This window comes from Lepidochelys olivacea, assembly GCF_965140295.1.
Source record: "Lepidochelys olivacea isolate rLepOli2 genome assembly, chromosome: 1".
Taxonomy (NCBI): Eukaryota; Metazoa; Chordata; order Testudines; family Cheloniidae; genus Lepidochelys; species Lepidochelys olivacea.
The window spans coordinates 236548070-236563981 of NC_140411.1; the positions used below are offsets into that span (position 1 = coordinate 236548070).

General features: G+C 39.9%; 1 protein-coding gene across 1 annotated transcript in view; it reads right to left on the bottom strand.

Moving 5' to 3' along the window:
* Positions 1-15912, bottom strand: part of PDE3A (phosphodiesterase 3A) — a 364936-nt gene that overhangs the window by 111044 nt on the left and 237980 nt on the right. Inside the window, exon 2 of the mRNA XM_084643244.1 lies at positions 14482-14532. Coding sequence (XP_084499370.1) covers positions 14482-14532 — 51 coding nt within the window. The remainder of the gene's footprint in view (positions 1-14481; positions 14533-15912) is intronic.

The following is a 15912-nucleotide window of genomic DNA, read 5'->3' on the forward strand; positions in this document are numbered from 1 at the left end:
TGTAAATACCATTCTAGCAAATTCACAACGGTCATGTGTCTGGCTGAATATTACCTCAAGGAAGTCTATTAATACATTTAAGACATTGAGGTAATAAGTCAAATACAAGATGTTACTAAAAATGTAAAGAATGACATGTGCCATAACCCTCAACTCTTAATTCTAAGAAGGGAGAAGTTGAAATCTGTCTTTTCATCATCTGAAAGGCTCAACCTGTAAATGATTTTATATTGCAGAATTTTATTACACATAGGGCTGGTGGCAGTACCTAATATTAAGATTGCCCAACACTTCTCATTAGAAGCCCGTTTTCAGTGGCTCATAACTTTGCCAGATTTTAACAATTTGGTCTGAAATTTCCCTTGCTGAGCGTGCGCACCTGATTTTTATTTTCTGGAAAATTTCAGCTGAAACTGTTCAACCATTTTTGAGAACAAGCCTATAGAAAATATTTTGTTTTGCTCGTGTTACAAAAAATTCTGGCAACCTTGTCTGAGACACTGTAGTGTCACCATGCTTTAGAAGAGGGACTTAAAATTTGGAACTGGAGCTGGCTTTCTGTCAGGTATGTATTTTTTGCTACCCTAGTAGAAATCTGGCCAAGTTGTATGCCTCTGAAAACCTGCAATTTGCACATGCTCAATTGAGTCTTCAGAGAATTTAGCAGCTAAATTCTCTGAAGATTCCATCTGCACAGACATGCTCCAGCCTATGTCTGAGCAGGACTTCCTTGGCAACAGCAGCTCTGCCAGGTCAGAATTATAAGCCAGGTCATAGAGTCATGGGGGGAGGGATAGCTCAGTGGTTTGAGCATTGGCCTGCTAAACCAAGGGTTGTGAGTTCAATCCTTGAGGGGGCCATCTGGAGATCTGGGGCAAAAATTGGGGATTAGTCCTGCTTTGAGCAGGGGGTTGGACTAGATGACCTCCTGAGGTCCCTTCCAACCCTGATATTCTATGATTCTATAAGGCCAGAAGGAAGCCCCAGATTACCTAGTCTGACCTTCTGTATATCACAGGCCACCAATACCACCCACACATTAAACCAAACAACTAAAATTAGACCGGAACATTACAGCTCACAGGACACTAAACTATTATGTGCCACAGACAGAGAAAGGAAGGACTGAAGTGAACTAATTCCCAAGGCCCTCGCAATTGCAGGAAAGTGATTGAGATATACCCAGGTAACCCCCGCAAGCGTCTCATATCCCATGCTGCACTGGAAGGCAACCCTCCCCCCCCCCCCCCAATGTCATTGGCAATCTGATCTCGGGGGAAATTTCTTCCTGACTCCACATAGAGCAACCAGTTAGACCTGGAGCATGCAAGCAAGAACCAGTCAGCTAAAGATGTGACAGAGAGAAAATGCTTAGTGCCATCTCGGCCCTGACGCAACATCCCATCTCCAGCCATGAACATCTCTGATGCTTCAGAAGAAAAAGACAAAAACCTCCCAAACAACCACCACCACAATACATTGCAGGGGGAGAGGAAATTAGGAGGGGGGGTGGGGAGAGAAAAATCCCTTCCTGACCTCCGCAGGTGATTGGCCGAATCCCAGAAGCACAAGCTTTTAGGAACATAATACATAAACTGAAAGGGACCTCTGAGCTGTTGATCTCTGCCATAAGCAACCCCCTCATACAATCTGACTCAAACTTGTCCAGTCTCCTCTCTTAAAACTAATTAAGTTGTTTGTCCCCAAATTCCTATTGGTAGTGTGCTGCGCAGATAAAAAATTTATATCAGCGGATGCAGATATCCATGGAGCTGCAGGAGTCTACCAGGAACCTCAGTGGCTAAAGCAGCAGCATGTAGGGCCACTGCTCGCAGGAGCCAGCATCCAGCCTGGGCAGCTCCTCTGGTGTGGTTGTACCACCCCCAGCCTTGCCCACTGGGGCAGGCACCAGATTCACTGGCAACTTTCACTGGTTGTGCTAGTGAGTGCCAAGCGGCTCTTATGCTCCCGGAAAGGAGATGCAGACCGCTGCGTGAAAGGGCAGGGGAGATAGATCTTACAAGGAGCTGACGTGTTGAAGGAAAATTGAGACTGGTTGGCAAGGAGACTGGGAACAAGGAGCCGCATGGGAGCTGAGAATAGCTGAGCGAGAAGACTGGGAGTGGAGATGGGGACTGGACTGGAGAGTACAGAGGGTTGAGACTAGGACTTGCTAGGAAAGGTGACTGGGATGAAAAACCTGATAAGTGGATACTGGGACTGGGTAGAAGAGGACAACAACATGACTGTGAAAGAGACAAGACAGGAGCAAAGATAGTTTGGAGGGGATGGAGCAGAAGGGGTCAAGCTTGGGGAGGGAACGGGCAGAAACATCTGTGCCCAGTAGAGCACATTTCCCTCTAGATCCTGGAATAGAACCCAAAATTCCAGAGTCTCATCATCCCACAGCAAATAACTATGAAACCCACTGACAAAGTGACCCACCTTCCCCTCTATTGCTGACCAACTTAGAGAATAATAACCTACTATTGATATCAGTTACACCATTAGATCAAGTGGCACAGATCTATGTGGTGGATCTAGATATTCCAGCATGGCTGATGATGCATGTGGGTGTCCATATAATGCCGCATGATGGAATTTCTATTTTTTGCTTTTTTAAAAAGCCTAGGAAACGACACAGGGGAAAAAAAAACAAGCTACCTCAAAAGAACATTAAGGTTGCAAAGACAAGGACTCAAAAGCTAGCTTTCCAAAAGACATGAAATAAATAAATAAATAAATAAATAAAAATGAAAAACTTTTTCCTAGCATCATTCTCAGAAATGGCTGAACCTGTTTAGCTGAATTTTCCCTCCAAAAATTCAGGCTGAAGCAGACAGCCAGCATGATAAACTTTAGCCCAAACAGTTAAAGTTTGGCAAAGTTGTAAACAACTGAAGACATGGTCTTATAATGGGAAGTGTCAGGTAATCTTAATCACAGGCAGCGCTACCAGGCAGCCCCTCCTATAATGTATTATAGGCCCAAATACTGCAATCAGATTTGTGTGTGTGAGGCCATGCACTCATCAATTTCAGTTGATGGGGAGCCACATAAACACAGGGGACTGACCATTTTTGTGGCTCTAGTATCAGAACTGGAGCCACAGACTGCAAGGTCCTTAAGGCAGGGACCATATATATTTGCTGGAGATTTTCAAAGGCATAGAGAACAGTTAGGTGACTAACTCCCATTGACTTTGTGTTTCATATAGCATAAAGTACACTACTGTTGTTCAAGAAATAATCATGTATATAGCTGATACTTCTGATCATATGAATAATTAATATTTATGGCTAATATATAATTTTTGAAACATACAGCTAGGAACTCAGAACTATAAGATATACATTGAGAAATGTAATAGTATAATGGCTATCGATGGCTATTAGCCAGGATGGGCAGGAATGGTGCCCCTAGCCTCTGTTTGCCAGAAGCTGGGAATGAGCAACAGGGGATGGATCACTTGATGATTACCTGTTCTGTTCATTCCCTCTGGGGCATGGGCTCTGGCCACTCTCGAAAGACAGGATACTGGGCTAGATGGACCTTTGGTCTGACCCAATAGGGCCATTCTTATGTTCTTAAGAACCATCCTTCACTTGCATATCTTATACCTAGTGCATGCTATAAATATATTATACATCAGCATTCTGCACCCAAAAAGTGCACGCAAACATACATTTTAATTTTTAGATGCCAGTGCCCAATGGCAAAAACAAAAAACACAATTAATCACAAATGAGCTCATGTGAGTCTAAAAGCAGAAAAAAAGAACTCACCAACCAAACAAAACAACATTACAAACAGAACATCTTGAGCAGTGCCTAGGATGTAGCATAGCAAACAGTGAGGGGAACTGCATTCCAGGCACTCCATGGTTTACATTAGACACTTTCTACACTCTAACTGGGGAGAATCAACAGTGCTCCACCAGTCTCAATTGCCACAATGAATATATACTTATGATACCACACAAGAGAGAGTGAGCTTCCATTTCTAAGATAACATTCAAAAAATATATCACACACTAGATTTACTAATTCTCAAAACACTAAACTCACCAAACCACATAGTGTGTTTCAACATTTCCTGTGGTACCTCAGGAAAAACACTTCCCTGGTCTTCCTCTTCTTTGTTAACTACGGGCCAGAACCCTACTAAGGTAGGACTCCCAATGGCTTCAGTGGGAGTTTTGCTGGAGTTAGATGGCAGGATTGGCACTAAGTTAACTTTTGATTGATCAGCCCCTCTTATCTCTCCTGCTTTGGTCTCCCTTTCATCCATACCAAAAAGTCTTACAGAATTTAATAGTGATAATGCTAAGAGATTTCTATAGAAATGTAACAGATTTTCTGCAGAAAATCTTTAGAATGGAATAGAAAGTAATCTCTCTATATAGCTGTGTATGTGTGTGTTTCAACCAGCGTATAGAATTCTATATCAGAGGTATGATTCTCTATTAAATTCTGTAAGGTCAAAGGAAAAAAAAGAAAAACATTTTTCTATTAAGTTGTCTAGAAGTTTTCCACAAGAGGCACGCACACCACTTTTCTACCTGTGTCCCAGGTCTAAGCCACAAAGTAACTATCCCTTCATCACTTTTTCACCTCACTCTTGTCTCTGGTGGTTCTCTCACACAGCCACTACAGTACACCTGGCACTCTCTTCCTGACATGCTTCTACTCTGACCTCCTTCAACTCTCTCCCCAAAGTGCACTTATTTCACAAGATGATGGGCATTTAGCACTTTTGAAATATCAGGCAATTATTTAAGTGTTTTAGCCCTTAATCTTTCAAAAGTAGAGCCACATTATTCTTTTTGTGAAATGAAATGAATTTTAAAACCACAGCCCACTGCACTATGTGAAAATAAAAGATCTCATGGCATTTATTAATAAGAGGAGGGTTTTGTCCCAGGTGTTTGGCTACAAATGTTAATCTCCCACTTATATACCGTATTTTAGATGGTCACCCTTCACTCTTGGAGTAGCTTCACCTTAGAAATTTAGGCTCCTTTGACATTAAAGATGATTTTATCAAAATGTTATGAGGTGAAATGATATAGAGAGATTCCATATGCTGCTGCAACTTTACTTAACTAGAACAGTTTCCCTCTTAATTACAGAGTACAGAAACCAATATGGCACCAGGGAAGATCATTCTCTGCTTAGTTTTAAGAGTAGTAGCCGTGTTAGTCCGTATTTGCAAAAAGAAAAGGAGTACTTGTGGCACCTTAGAGACTAACAAATTTATTTGAGCATTAGCTTTCATTAGCTACAGCTCACTTCATTGGATGCAACCTGCTTAGTAACAACTGGTTGTCAATCAACTTTACAGAGTCCATAGCTTGTTATAATATGTAAAAAAAAAAAAAAATCCCTAAGCATTCTCCATTGTGATTTCTGTTAGCCTTGCCATTACGCATGCTGTATGTTGTGTTGGGCCATAACTTGTGGCAGAGGTTGTTTTCTACATTTTACCTTTTGACCTATGAAGGCCAAACATGTGATGAAGTCTCAGAACAAATTGCAATGTGAAAACTGTGTGTTATTGGAGAAGCATGAGATGGGAACTGGTAGAAAATTATTTCTCTCATACATGGGAAAGACTGTTACATGTTACATTTATTTGTTTAAAATTTTATTTTTTTATTTATTTTTCTGTTCATGAGCTAAATGTTTCACCATCGATGTCAGCTACATCACAAGGAAGAAACTATATGTCATAAAGTTACTCACTGTGAACTCTGTAGTTTGTTTGCCCTCTTCCTCTTCCATAGTAAGCATTCAACAAATACCTGATCCAGAGCTCATTGAAGACAATGGTAATCCTTCTATTGACTTTAATAGGATTATCAGGTCCTAAAAAGCTATGTTAATTTTTTTTAAGTGCAGGGAAAGAACCAGATGTTACTTTAACAACAGTGAGCCCAATCCTGGAGCCCTTACATGAATAGTCCCTCTCCTCACACAGCAAGTCCTAACAAAATAAAAAATTAAGTCAATGGTACTACTGACAAGAACGAAGACTTGAGTGATTTAAGGCTGGAAGATCAGACCAAATAATACTTTGCCATAGCCCCTTTCAACCAGTGATTTCAACTGCTTCAACTAATGTTAGTTAAATGAGTTTAAGAATGAGATATTTTCCCCATTTTATAAACGAGAAAAAGATGACACAAAGGGAGAGAGGTCAAAGCGAATTGCTCATGGTTGCAGCAAGCCAACATTAAAGACAGAAACAGAAACCAGGAATCCTGACTCATTCCCTTGTTGCAGCCACATCTCTTCAGAGGTATACAGATTTTTATAACTATGAGGCAGTATTTCCTAAATTAATAATTAATAGTAATTAACAGTGAATTAAACACCAGCTTTATATTTGAAGAAAATTGTCTACAATTGATATGCTTTGTCAAGAGATACAAATGAGGGGATATATTCACAATCTTTAAAAAAAATTATTTGCTGTCAAAATGTTTGGGATGGGGGGTGTGGCATGAGGGTCAAGCTGTGGGACCTGCTTATATCTGCTACACTATGTATAGAATTGGGAACTGAACTTCATGTGCATGCTGCCGTTAGTGTGTCTGTACACTAAATCCTTGCTGGTAAGAGAGACGCCTCACTTACGTTGACATAAACCCATCAAACTTTCAGCTAGTGATTTAACAGCACAGAAGGTATTACTGCTGTTTATACTGCTATAAAAGAACATTTCTAGCTAAGGAAATATTATTGATTATTTTACTTACCTCTACAGTACATCACTTTGAATGGTTTATAGCTATATAAACATCTATATCAATTATTGGCTTATTTAGCTTTTATGGCACCATGTAAAATCAGTTCCTGCTTTTAAATTCATAGCCAACAATGAGGGATGATCCCATAACAAAAATTTTACATTGTGGACTGAAGTGTGAAGATTCTGCCTGATCCTAAATGCTGTCATTCCAAATTAAGGTCTCCTCCAGTGGTTTAAGGCCGAACCTTAGAGTTGAAGTTAAGGGAGCAGAGGATACTCAAACATCTTATAAGAAATGCTAAGCACCTCACAGACTCCAGCTTATACATCTATAATAGTGTTTTAAATGCATCTCTATGCAGTGATGCCATTGTGGGTTACAATTGTCAAGGAGGAAAATAATCTAGGACCAGATCAAAACCCAAACTCTTCAAGTTCACTGTAGTTCAACTATTACACCAGTTCAACTATTCAACTGTAGAATACCCAAGCACACAGGGTAAGGGGGCATTTCACAACACTTATGCTTCAGTATTTACTTACTACATTGTTCCTTAGGCCCAAGAAGCAGGAATTTTTCCCAAAGTACTGGTTTCCCATTCCTAAAGATGTCCCACAATGCACTTTGCTGTCAGCACCACTATAACCCACGCCTGCAAGGGGGTATGGTGTAAGACTATTGTCACCACCCCTGCCTTCAGCATTATTTCTAAGGCCCTTCTTTTTTACGTCCTTACATCTCAAATAAGAGTATTAAAATATTACAGAACCATTGAATATCAGGAGTAGGAAATTGCGAAACAGACTTACCTTACTCCCATGTTCAGTCCTGATCTATGGTGATACAAGCACTAGAGTGCATCCTACTATTTCTACATTAAATTCTGGTCTATATATTTTAAAGACACAGATACTTTTCTTCCTTTTAACAACTTTGAAATAATACATCAAGCAAAGAGGTTATTGAACAAAACCAAATTTTTGCTAATTCACTACGTCTAATCAGTGGATACAGCAAATAAAATAATATAACACATGCACTAAGGACCCCATCTGCAATAGGCAATGTTTTCATCAATGACCAGTTCACAGTATCCCCCGTCTTTTTAGTATATACATTTCCGTTAGATCTTTAGTTAAAGACTCACCTTTGCTAGACAACTGATTTCTGTTGATTCCTTAAAATTGTTCTTCATAATACAATAGATACGATTGCTGTATGATCATACTTATACATTCATAAGAACATGCACATGATCTTGTAAAATCAGCTTTATAAACACTTATGCTAGGATGCACTACTCATTATGGAAACTACAGGCAATGGACAACTGAATGTCATTGTTTAAGAAGAAATATCAGTTACAATTACTTCATTATAATCAAATCAACAGTGATATTGCCAGGGGACACAATTACACAACAGATGCACCAGTACACGGTACCTGATCAGTAACGGGAATGGACTCCCATCTACGCTTCAGTAAGAACAAGGATTTCCGGCTCATGGTTTTGAGTGTGCTTTAGAGGATTCCCTCTTAAGAATTTGAAACCAATGGCAAGAACCTTATTTCTGATTCTTTTGTTTCATTGCTGTAGACTGCAGAGCTCCTAGAGGTATACACGTTTTGCAAGCTGCAAGGTTGATACTGGTTTTGCCCAAGCTATTTCCCGTTTTATAAGCTTTCTGTCTCCTTACAGTCCCATGACAAAGAGAATAGGGAGAGATAGCGAGAAAGCCCAGCATCCACTGACGAATTACCTCACAGAAGCATGAAGTAGGTAGACAACACCAGACGCACTCAATCTGAAAATAGCTGTTGCTTAGGAACTGGAAGGGTAAAATGCAGCACCTCAGCTATATATAATTGAGAGCTTTTACATTTAAAGTGAATTAAAAACACTGGACTTTTGTGTTTTTCTCTATATTACCATCATTTTACAAGATTAAAAAAGGAAGGACCACTTGGTTCCATAGAGTCCTGGGATTATGCCCACCCATTCAACAAGCCAAACCTGGCTTGATGACAGCAACAAATAATTCTCATCCATGTGATGGCCTTAAAATGATGTATGTATATAAAGTGCTTGGCACTTCTAAAGGTATTAGAAGTGCCAAGTATTACAATCAATTTTTTTAGCTGGTAATAATTAATGGATGATTCACACTTTGAACTTAAGAGGGAGATAATGACAAAGATTAATTCCATTAGGCCACAATTTCTCATATTATATACCATATATACTCATTCATAAGCCGAATATTTTTTTGTAAAATAGTGACGAATCAAAGAGCAGGGGTCGGATTATAAACGGGTCTACACCAAAATTTGATGATTTTAAACTCTATGAAATCGTTGAATTGAATATCTAATACATTGTCATATTTTACCTGGAGCGTCTGCAGGCATGGATCCCCTCAGTTCCCTGTGGCTGCGGTTCGCCGTTCCCAGCCAATGGGAGCTGGGAGAAGTGGCACGCCACTTCCCGCAGCTCCCATTGGCTGGGAACGGCGAACCACAGCCACAGGGAACTGAGGGACTCCTTGCCTGCAGACGCTCCAGGTAAACAAAAGGTCCCAACCCACCAGAGTCTTACCCTGACGGGCCGGGAGCCAAAGTTTGGAAACCCCTGAAATATAGAGTCGGCTTATGAAAGGGTCATGCAGTTTTTACTATTTTTACCTATCCATCTTGGGGGGTCGGCTTATAAATGAACGAGTATATACGGTATATTCTCTTATTACTCCTGGGGCAATTCTGAGCCACTGCACATGTGCAGAATTTAGGTCCCCTGATGATTTCTTTGCTTCCACGCAGAAAAATGACTTTCTGATGGGGAAGCAAAGGGAAGACAGAAAAGTGGTCATGTGACCCTCTCCAGCAGCAAGTTTCGGATGCCCAGGGCAGCCAGCAGAGAGGTAAATCACTGTGGGGCAGGGGGTAGGACTGGTGAAGACCCAGCTGATGGCTCCTACCATGCACCAGGCTCAGCTACTAGTCCCGGCTGGGCTGGGGAAGACTGAACTTCCTCTTCCCCCACAGCATCCAGATTTCTCCCCCAGCTGTAGGAAGTTCTGCTAACTCCTCCCTGCTCCCCGCTTCCCTCCCCCCCCACTGTGTCCTGCACCATCGATGCTGAGCTGCGGCGGGGGGCGGGAGGGGGAGAATCACTGTACAGCACTCCCCCATCGGCCTACCAATCTCAGTCCATCCTGGCCCCCTCATATCCAGGCCCTCCCGCCAAGACTCACCACCCCCCTGACGAGCCCCACTCCCCCTGCACCAGGACCATCCCGATGAGCCACCCGTACCCGGATCCCCACCCTACTGAGCCACACTACCCAAGCATCTGGACCCTCCCCCCACTGATCCCTCCACATGCAGACCCCCTGCTGAGCCCCAACCACCTTCACCTGGACCCCCCACTACAGAGACCTACAATCATTGCATCCAGCTCCCCCGACACCTGGATCCCCCACTGAGCTGCCTGCACCCAGATTGCCCCACACAGAACCCTCTCTACCCACACCTGAATCTCCCCACACTAAGCACCTTCAGACTTGGATCCGCTGAGTCTGTGTACTGAGGCGGGGAACTGCACAGTGATCTCCCACCTCCATGCAGCCAGTGGCCTGTGCTCCCCAATGCCATGCTGGAGCTTCTACATTTATTTGACAAATAAAATTGGCAGAATTTTGGTAGAATTTTAAAATATTGTGTACAGAACTTTTATTTTTTTGGAGTAGAATTTTTATTTTTTTGGCACAAAATGTCCTCAGGAGTATCTATATAAGATATGAATGAGACAGCATGATCCAGTGGAAGACATGACAGATAGGATGTACCTTAATATTTGTGACCTGTACAGAAAATGCAGGATACATAACTAGGAATTTTTATAACATGAAAGGGTAACTTTGAATTTCTCAATTTTGTGTGCATGCATGCATATATGTAAGATCTCTAAAGTTGCACTGAATTTTTTTGCGCTCAGTATTTAATAAATAAAAGCTTACAGTATTTTCTGGTGTTTGCAAGATACCACCACAGGATGAGAAAAATAAACTTCTTCTGCAGCACTGTCTTTGATTCCAGAGAGATTTAATAAGGGTTTTACAATAAATACTTCTAACATTAGGTGTTACCTTCAAAGATCAAAATCAAATGATTCTTATAATAACAATCTGTCTGCTCTCTACGAAGCAAATTATAATCCGTTCTAACTAGATGAGCTCCATGTGCTCTAGTGCAGGAGATACAGATTTCAATAATGGGGACTAGAAAATCTAGGGGATTGGTAAAGCTTGTCAGTATCACAATCAAAAGAATGAAGGACTTTTAGAATAAATAAATACATTAAATAAATAGAAAAAGGAAGGAGATCTTGCTATGGAAGTTAGCAGCAGGTTAAGTGATATAGAAGTTTAGCCTTGTACTTGACACATTTAAATTCCAGTCAACCACAGCGGCACGTAAGGAGATAAAACTCTTTTCAGAGTGAGGAATTCCCAGAAGCATAGAGGCATTTTTGGGACATCCTGCACTACTTCAAGTTAGACCTTCACCCTTTGTTTAACCCCCATAATCAGAAAGCACAAAATGAACACATTTTCCAAGTGGGTTATTAGAAAATGTACAGTGCACTACTGGATAGTTTCTGCAGGCTTCAGACACAAACCAGAGACAACCTGCTTATTAATAGAAGAAACATCCTGGTTGAAGGAGCGAGTCTGAGACTTTATTTTATAGCAAGCAAATTGTTCCACTTCTTTCTCCCCCAAGGCACCTTGAGAGTGCTCATTGAAGAAAGAAGGCTCTAAAATCCAGTTCAGTGCTTTCTCTTCTTTATTCCAGGAGAATTAACAGACAATGGGAGATTATTCTACCGGCATGAGTTTTGTGATCTTGTTGTTTTAAAGCCCGCCATGCTGAGCTACATGTTGACCAGCTAGGATTCAAGTTATTACAATTACTCTGATCCAAATAAATAAACAGAAATCTCAAAAATAGACTCTTTTGTATTAGGAATTAAATAATGGACAAGAGTTTTCTATATTATGTATCTGAGTACCTGAAACAGGGACTCCTGGAATAAACCTTTATTTTAAAATACACAGAATTCTACAATACTACACAAAAGCACTGCAGCATCATTATTATAAGCTACAGGGTTGCGGTACCACAGAACCTCCTAGAACTTTTCTTTTTAAAAGGGAAGCCTGTCTGAAACGTCATTCAAGATGAAAAAAGGAACAGTGTTGCTCCAGTTAGACTCCTACACAGAATAAGGTCCAGTACTGAGTTCAGTGGGGTGGTAAAAACGTATAACCTCTTACCTATAACTCATAACTGCTCACAAATCCCTCTCTGCTTCCTTCATTATGCAACCTGAACAACTTTGTCAAAATCTTTTTAGCAACAGTTTCACCCTGTTTAGCAACATTTGATAAGAGTACTCAAAAGGAAAGGTTTCACCTGGTCTTCACACAATGGATATTTCTTGAACCTGACTCAACACCAAGGAGTCCTCCCTATCTGAAATTAGGCCAAGCCATGGAAACCGTCCTGTCCTCGGGAAGAACAAACATGGAAAACCCAGATGACTTAGTAAGTCCTTTCTCAACCTTTCTGCCTGGGAGAAATTGTGTCTTATTGAAGTCAATGGCAAAATTCCCATTGACTTGTAAAGGGCCAATATTTCACCCCTTCTCTATGCTGAAAGAACAGTATTTAAAAAAAACACACCAAAACTCCAAGAGCTCTAGATACTAGAATTACTACTGATTTTCTGCAACAAGACGTCTGTTTACTGCTCAGTCTGTCCTCTGCCTCTCCTTCTTTTTGAAATCCATTTAGCCTCCACTGCACTGCCAAATACAGACTTTTAATCTGCACCCAATCCTGCAGATACTCATTAAAGAGACACTAAACCTTTTGCTGCTTTAAGCAATGGCCTTTTCTGCTAGGATTGAAGAACTTAACACTATAAACATATATCCCTAAATTTTCAAGAGAGTCTAGTGATTTTAAGTGTGCCAAGTTTTGGTTTCCAAACTTGAACTTGAGACATCTTTAAAGGGGACTGGTTTTCAAAAAAAAACACAGAACTCTGTTTCCTGAACATCAGGCCCATTTAAAGTGTCTCATGTTTGGGACTGAAATATTGAAACACCATAAATCACTAGGTTTCAGAGTAGCAGCCGTGTTAATCTGTATCCGCAAAAATTTTTGCATATATCACTAGACACTTTTGAAAATGTAGGCCATAGTGCAGGCTTAGGCCAGAATATCATAACTTTGACTTTCTTGGCTTATATTTCTTTGCGTTACTATGTTAGAATAAGATTTGCCTGCTTGATTCACTCAGTGGATCTAAATTTTCTGCCAATTTAGACAGAGCAGATAATTAAAATCCCGATCCGCTGGGAAGACCCAAGAGGTAAACTTTAACTCTTCATGTATTTGAGCAGAGTTTTATAAAATATTACATATTTATAGGCTTAACACAGCCGTGCAAAACAGATTTTGGAATGAATTTTAAATTCTGTTGCATTTCTATGAGGATTGGGTTTAATTGGAATTTGTAGGTAAAGTTTTTAGATTTTTTTTAATCTGGACAACCAACAGAAGTAATGACAAACTTCACAACATGATTTTCCAAATTGAAAGTAGTGAACCCTGTAAAAATTGATATATATATGACCATACAGAAGTGTCTATTTCTCATTTAAAAGGCTGATGTTTCTGCGATTTTTGGAAGAGGGACAAAAGGTTTGACAACCCTGTTCACTACACCAACTGCCACGAACCAGTAAAGATAATAAGTAGCAGGCACTTTCTTAGGGGCAGAAACTTCTATGAAGCAGGTTTAGGCTTAGATCTTAGTATTTGTATAACGATCCTTGATATAACAGAATGATGAAAAGAAGATCTAAAGTTTGGGGGTTTTAGTTATTGACTCAAATAATTTCAACACTAGAGTTCTTTGCCCCTACAGGAAATCTCTTGATCATCAGACTGGTAGCTATGTCTCCTCTGAAGCACAACCCTATGATTTGCTTTCTATAGATGTATTTTTATTTATCAGCATGATACTATTATCAAAACTGTTGTTATTTCTTTGATTTTAGGATGAGTCAAGGTATAAGTGGCTACGAACAATTCCCATAAAATTCTATGTTACCATCAATTCTGTTTATCCTTGTACTGTAGGGGAGTACCGCAGAGCTTTATAGATGGTATTTCATATGTAAACAGAAAAAATATAATTATCTACAATATTTGAAAATGCAGAGTTACAAACTTAATATTCTGATTTAGATAGACAATGGAGTTAGAAAAGACATGCCAACACATCTAATCCATCCTCCTGCCAATGCAAGAATGTTATCTGACTGTTGCAGGTTGAACTTGACTGCTATTAAATCAAAGTTGTCACCATTTTAAACTCTTTTTGGCCCTCTCCTGCAAACATGCATGTGACTAAATTTACTTATGTGAATAGCCCCACTTGCTTGACTAGATCTATTCAAATATGCTTGTTTATAGGATTTAGCCCTTAATTTACCCTTTCAATACTCAACAGCAACATATATTGTTACTGATTTTCTTAAATTCTGGCCTTTCCAGGACAACCTCAGCAGACAAAGTAACATATTCCAGAAAAACAAGCACCCAACCACAAATTACAAGAGAACAGCAAGTGAAAAATCCAGCTGTAACTGACCTGTGATCCTCTGGACCCCCGTTTGTGATCCCATTCAGAATGCCCCATGAGCTAAAAAAGAGAAGAAAACAAAGTTTATGGTAAGCAATAGGTTATGCTGATTTGCTATAAACGGAAGAGTCATGTTCTTTGATATTCTGTACAGTTTTTCTTTTAAAACATGTTTGCTTATTTTTCCTGTTTAATTAAAATATACATTTTAGCCAGTATACCGTTTTTTTAAAAAGGTATCTATGCTTATTACTTTAATTTTGCATGTGTAAAATTGTTGGGGCCAGATCACATCTGCTCCTCTACAAGCAAAACAGATTGTGCTTGTGTAGGTAAAATTCCCACTCACATTGATAAAGATTTGGCCAGGAGTTCAATATGGCGTTGGCAAGAGGGATATTACTATATGTTAACAACTGCGTTATCAAGGGGAGTTAACTGTTGACAATATGCCAAAGTACATCTTACATCAGGTGTAAAGTTAAAATCACTCCACTATGTTGGGAAAAAAAGGCAAAGTCATTTGTGAAACAGATGAGATGAGCTCAGTGTTTTCTAAATATAATCTCTCATTGAAACTAAGAGTATACAACTGCTAAAGTAACATTGTTCATGCTTAATTTGTTTTCTGTGGGCCAAACTCTACCCTCAGTTATACAAGCAAATTACTCTTCATGAGATTGCACTGATGTAGGTACAGCCACCAAACATGGGATTGCATTGAGTTCTGTGGGGTTGTATGAGCATCCCTAAGAGTAGCATTTGGCGTTCTGCATTTTCTCTGGCTGACTTTAGAATTTTGGGCTTCTACCTTGACACACAAAACACACAGGGTTTAAATAAGAAAGTTGATATTTTATATGTTGTGTTGCATCACCCCTGAAGATGGCAACAGACTTCTAAATTGTTAGCCTAACAATAAGGGACACTTAGTAGACCATTCCTTATGGGTTGCCTTGTGTACTGTCTACAGGCATAAAATGGGCAAAGACAGAGAAACCAAGAGCAATTAGTCTTTGCTATTCATACAAGCATAACTTTATTCAAATATACAAACAACAACGTGAACATACGAGAATGAATATAAAGTGAGTGAACTCATTACTCATTATCCCAAATTCCTTTCCTTGCTATTGTCTTCACTTCCCAATTTCTCCCTCTCTCCATGTGCCTTCCCAAAGGAAAGGATGGGACAACCAGAATGCACATAAATTGGTTCAGCACTAACACAACTAAATTTTACAGTCCATGCTTCTTGCTATATGTGCACTGGAAACTCTGATCACGAGATAAAAAGCATTAAAGCTGTTTTTTAAAAGAAGGGAAAAACCACACACACATACACAAAAATTCTTATCTGTTCCAATTGTTCCTTCCTGTCATTTCCTTCACGGGCCCCCATCATATGTAGTTCTTTTATAATTACTTCCCCTCCCAGTT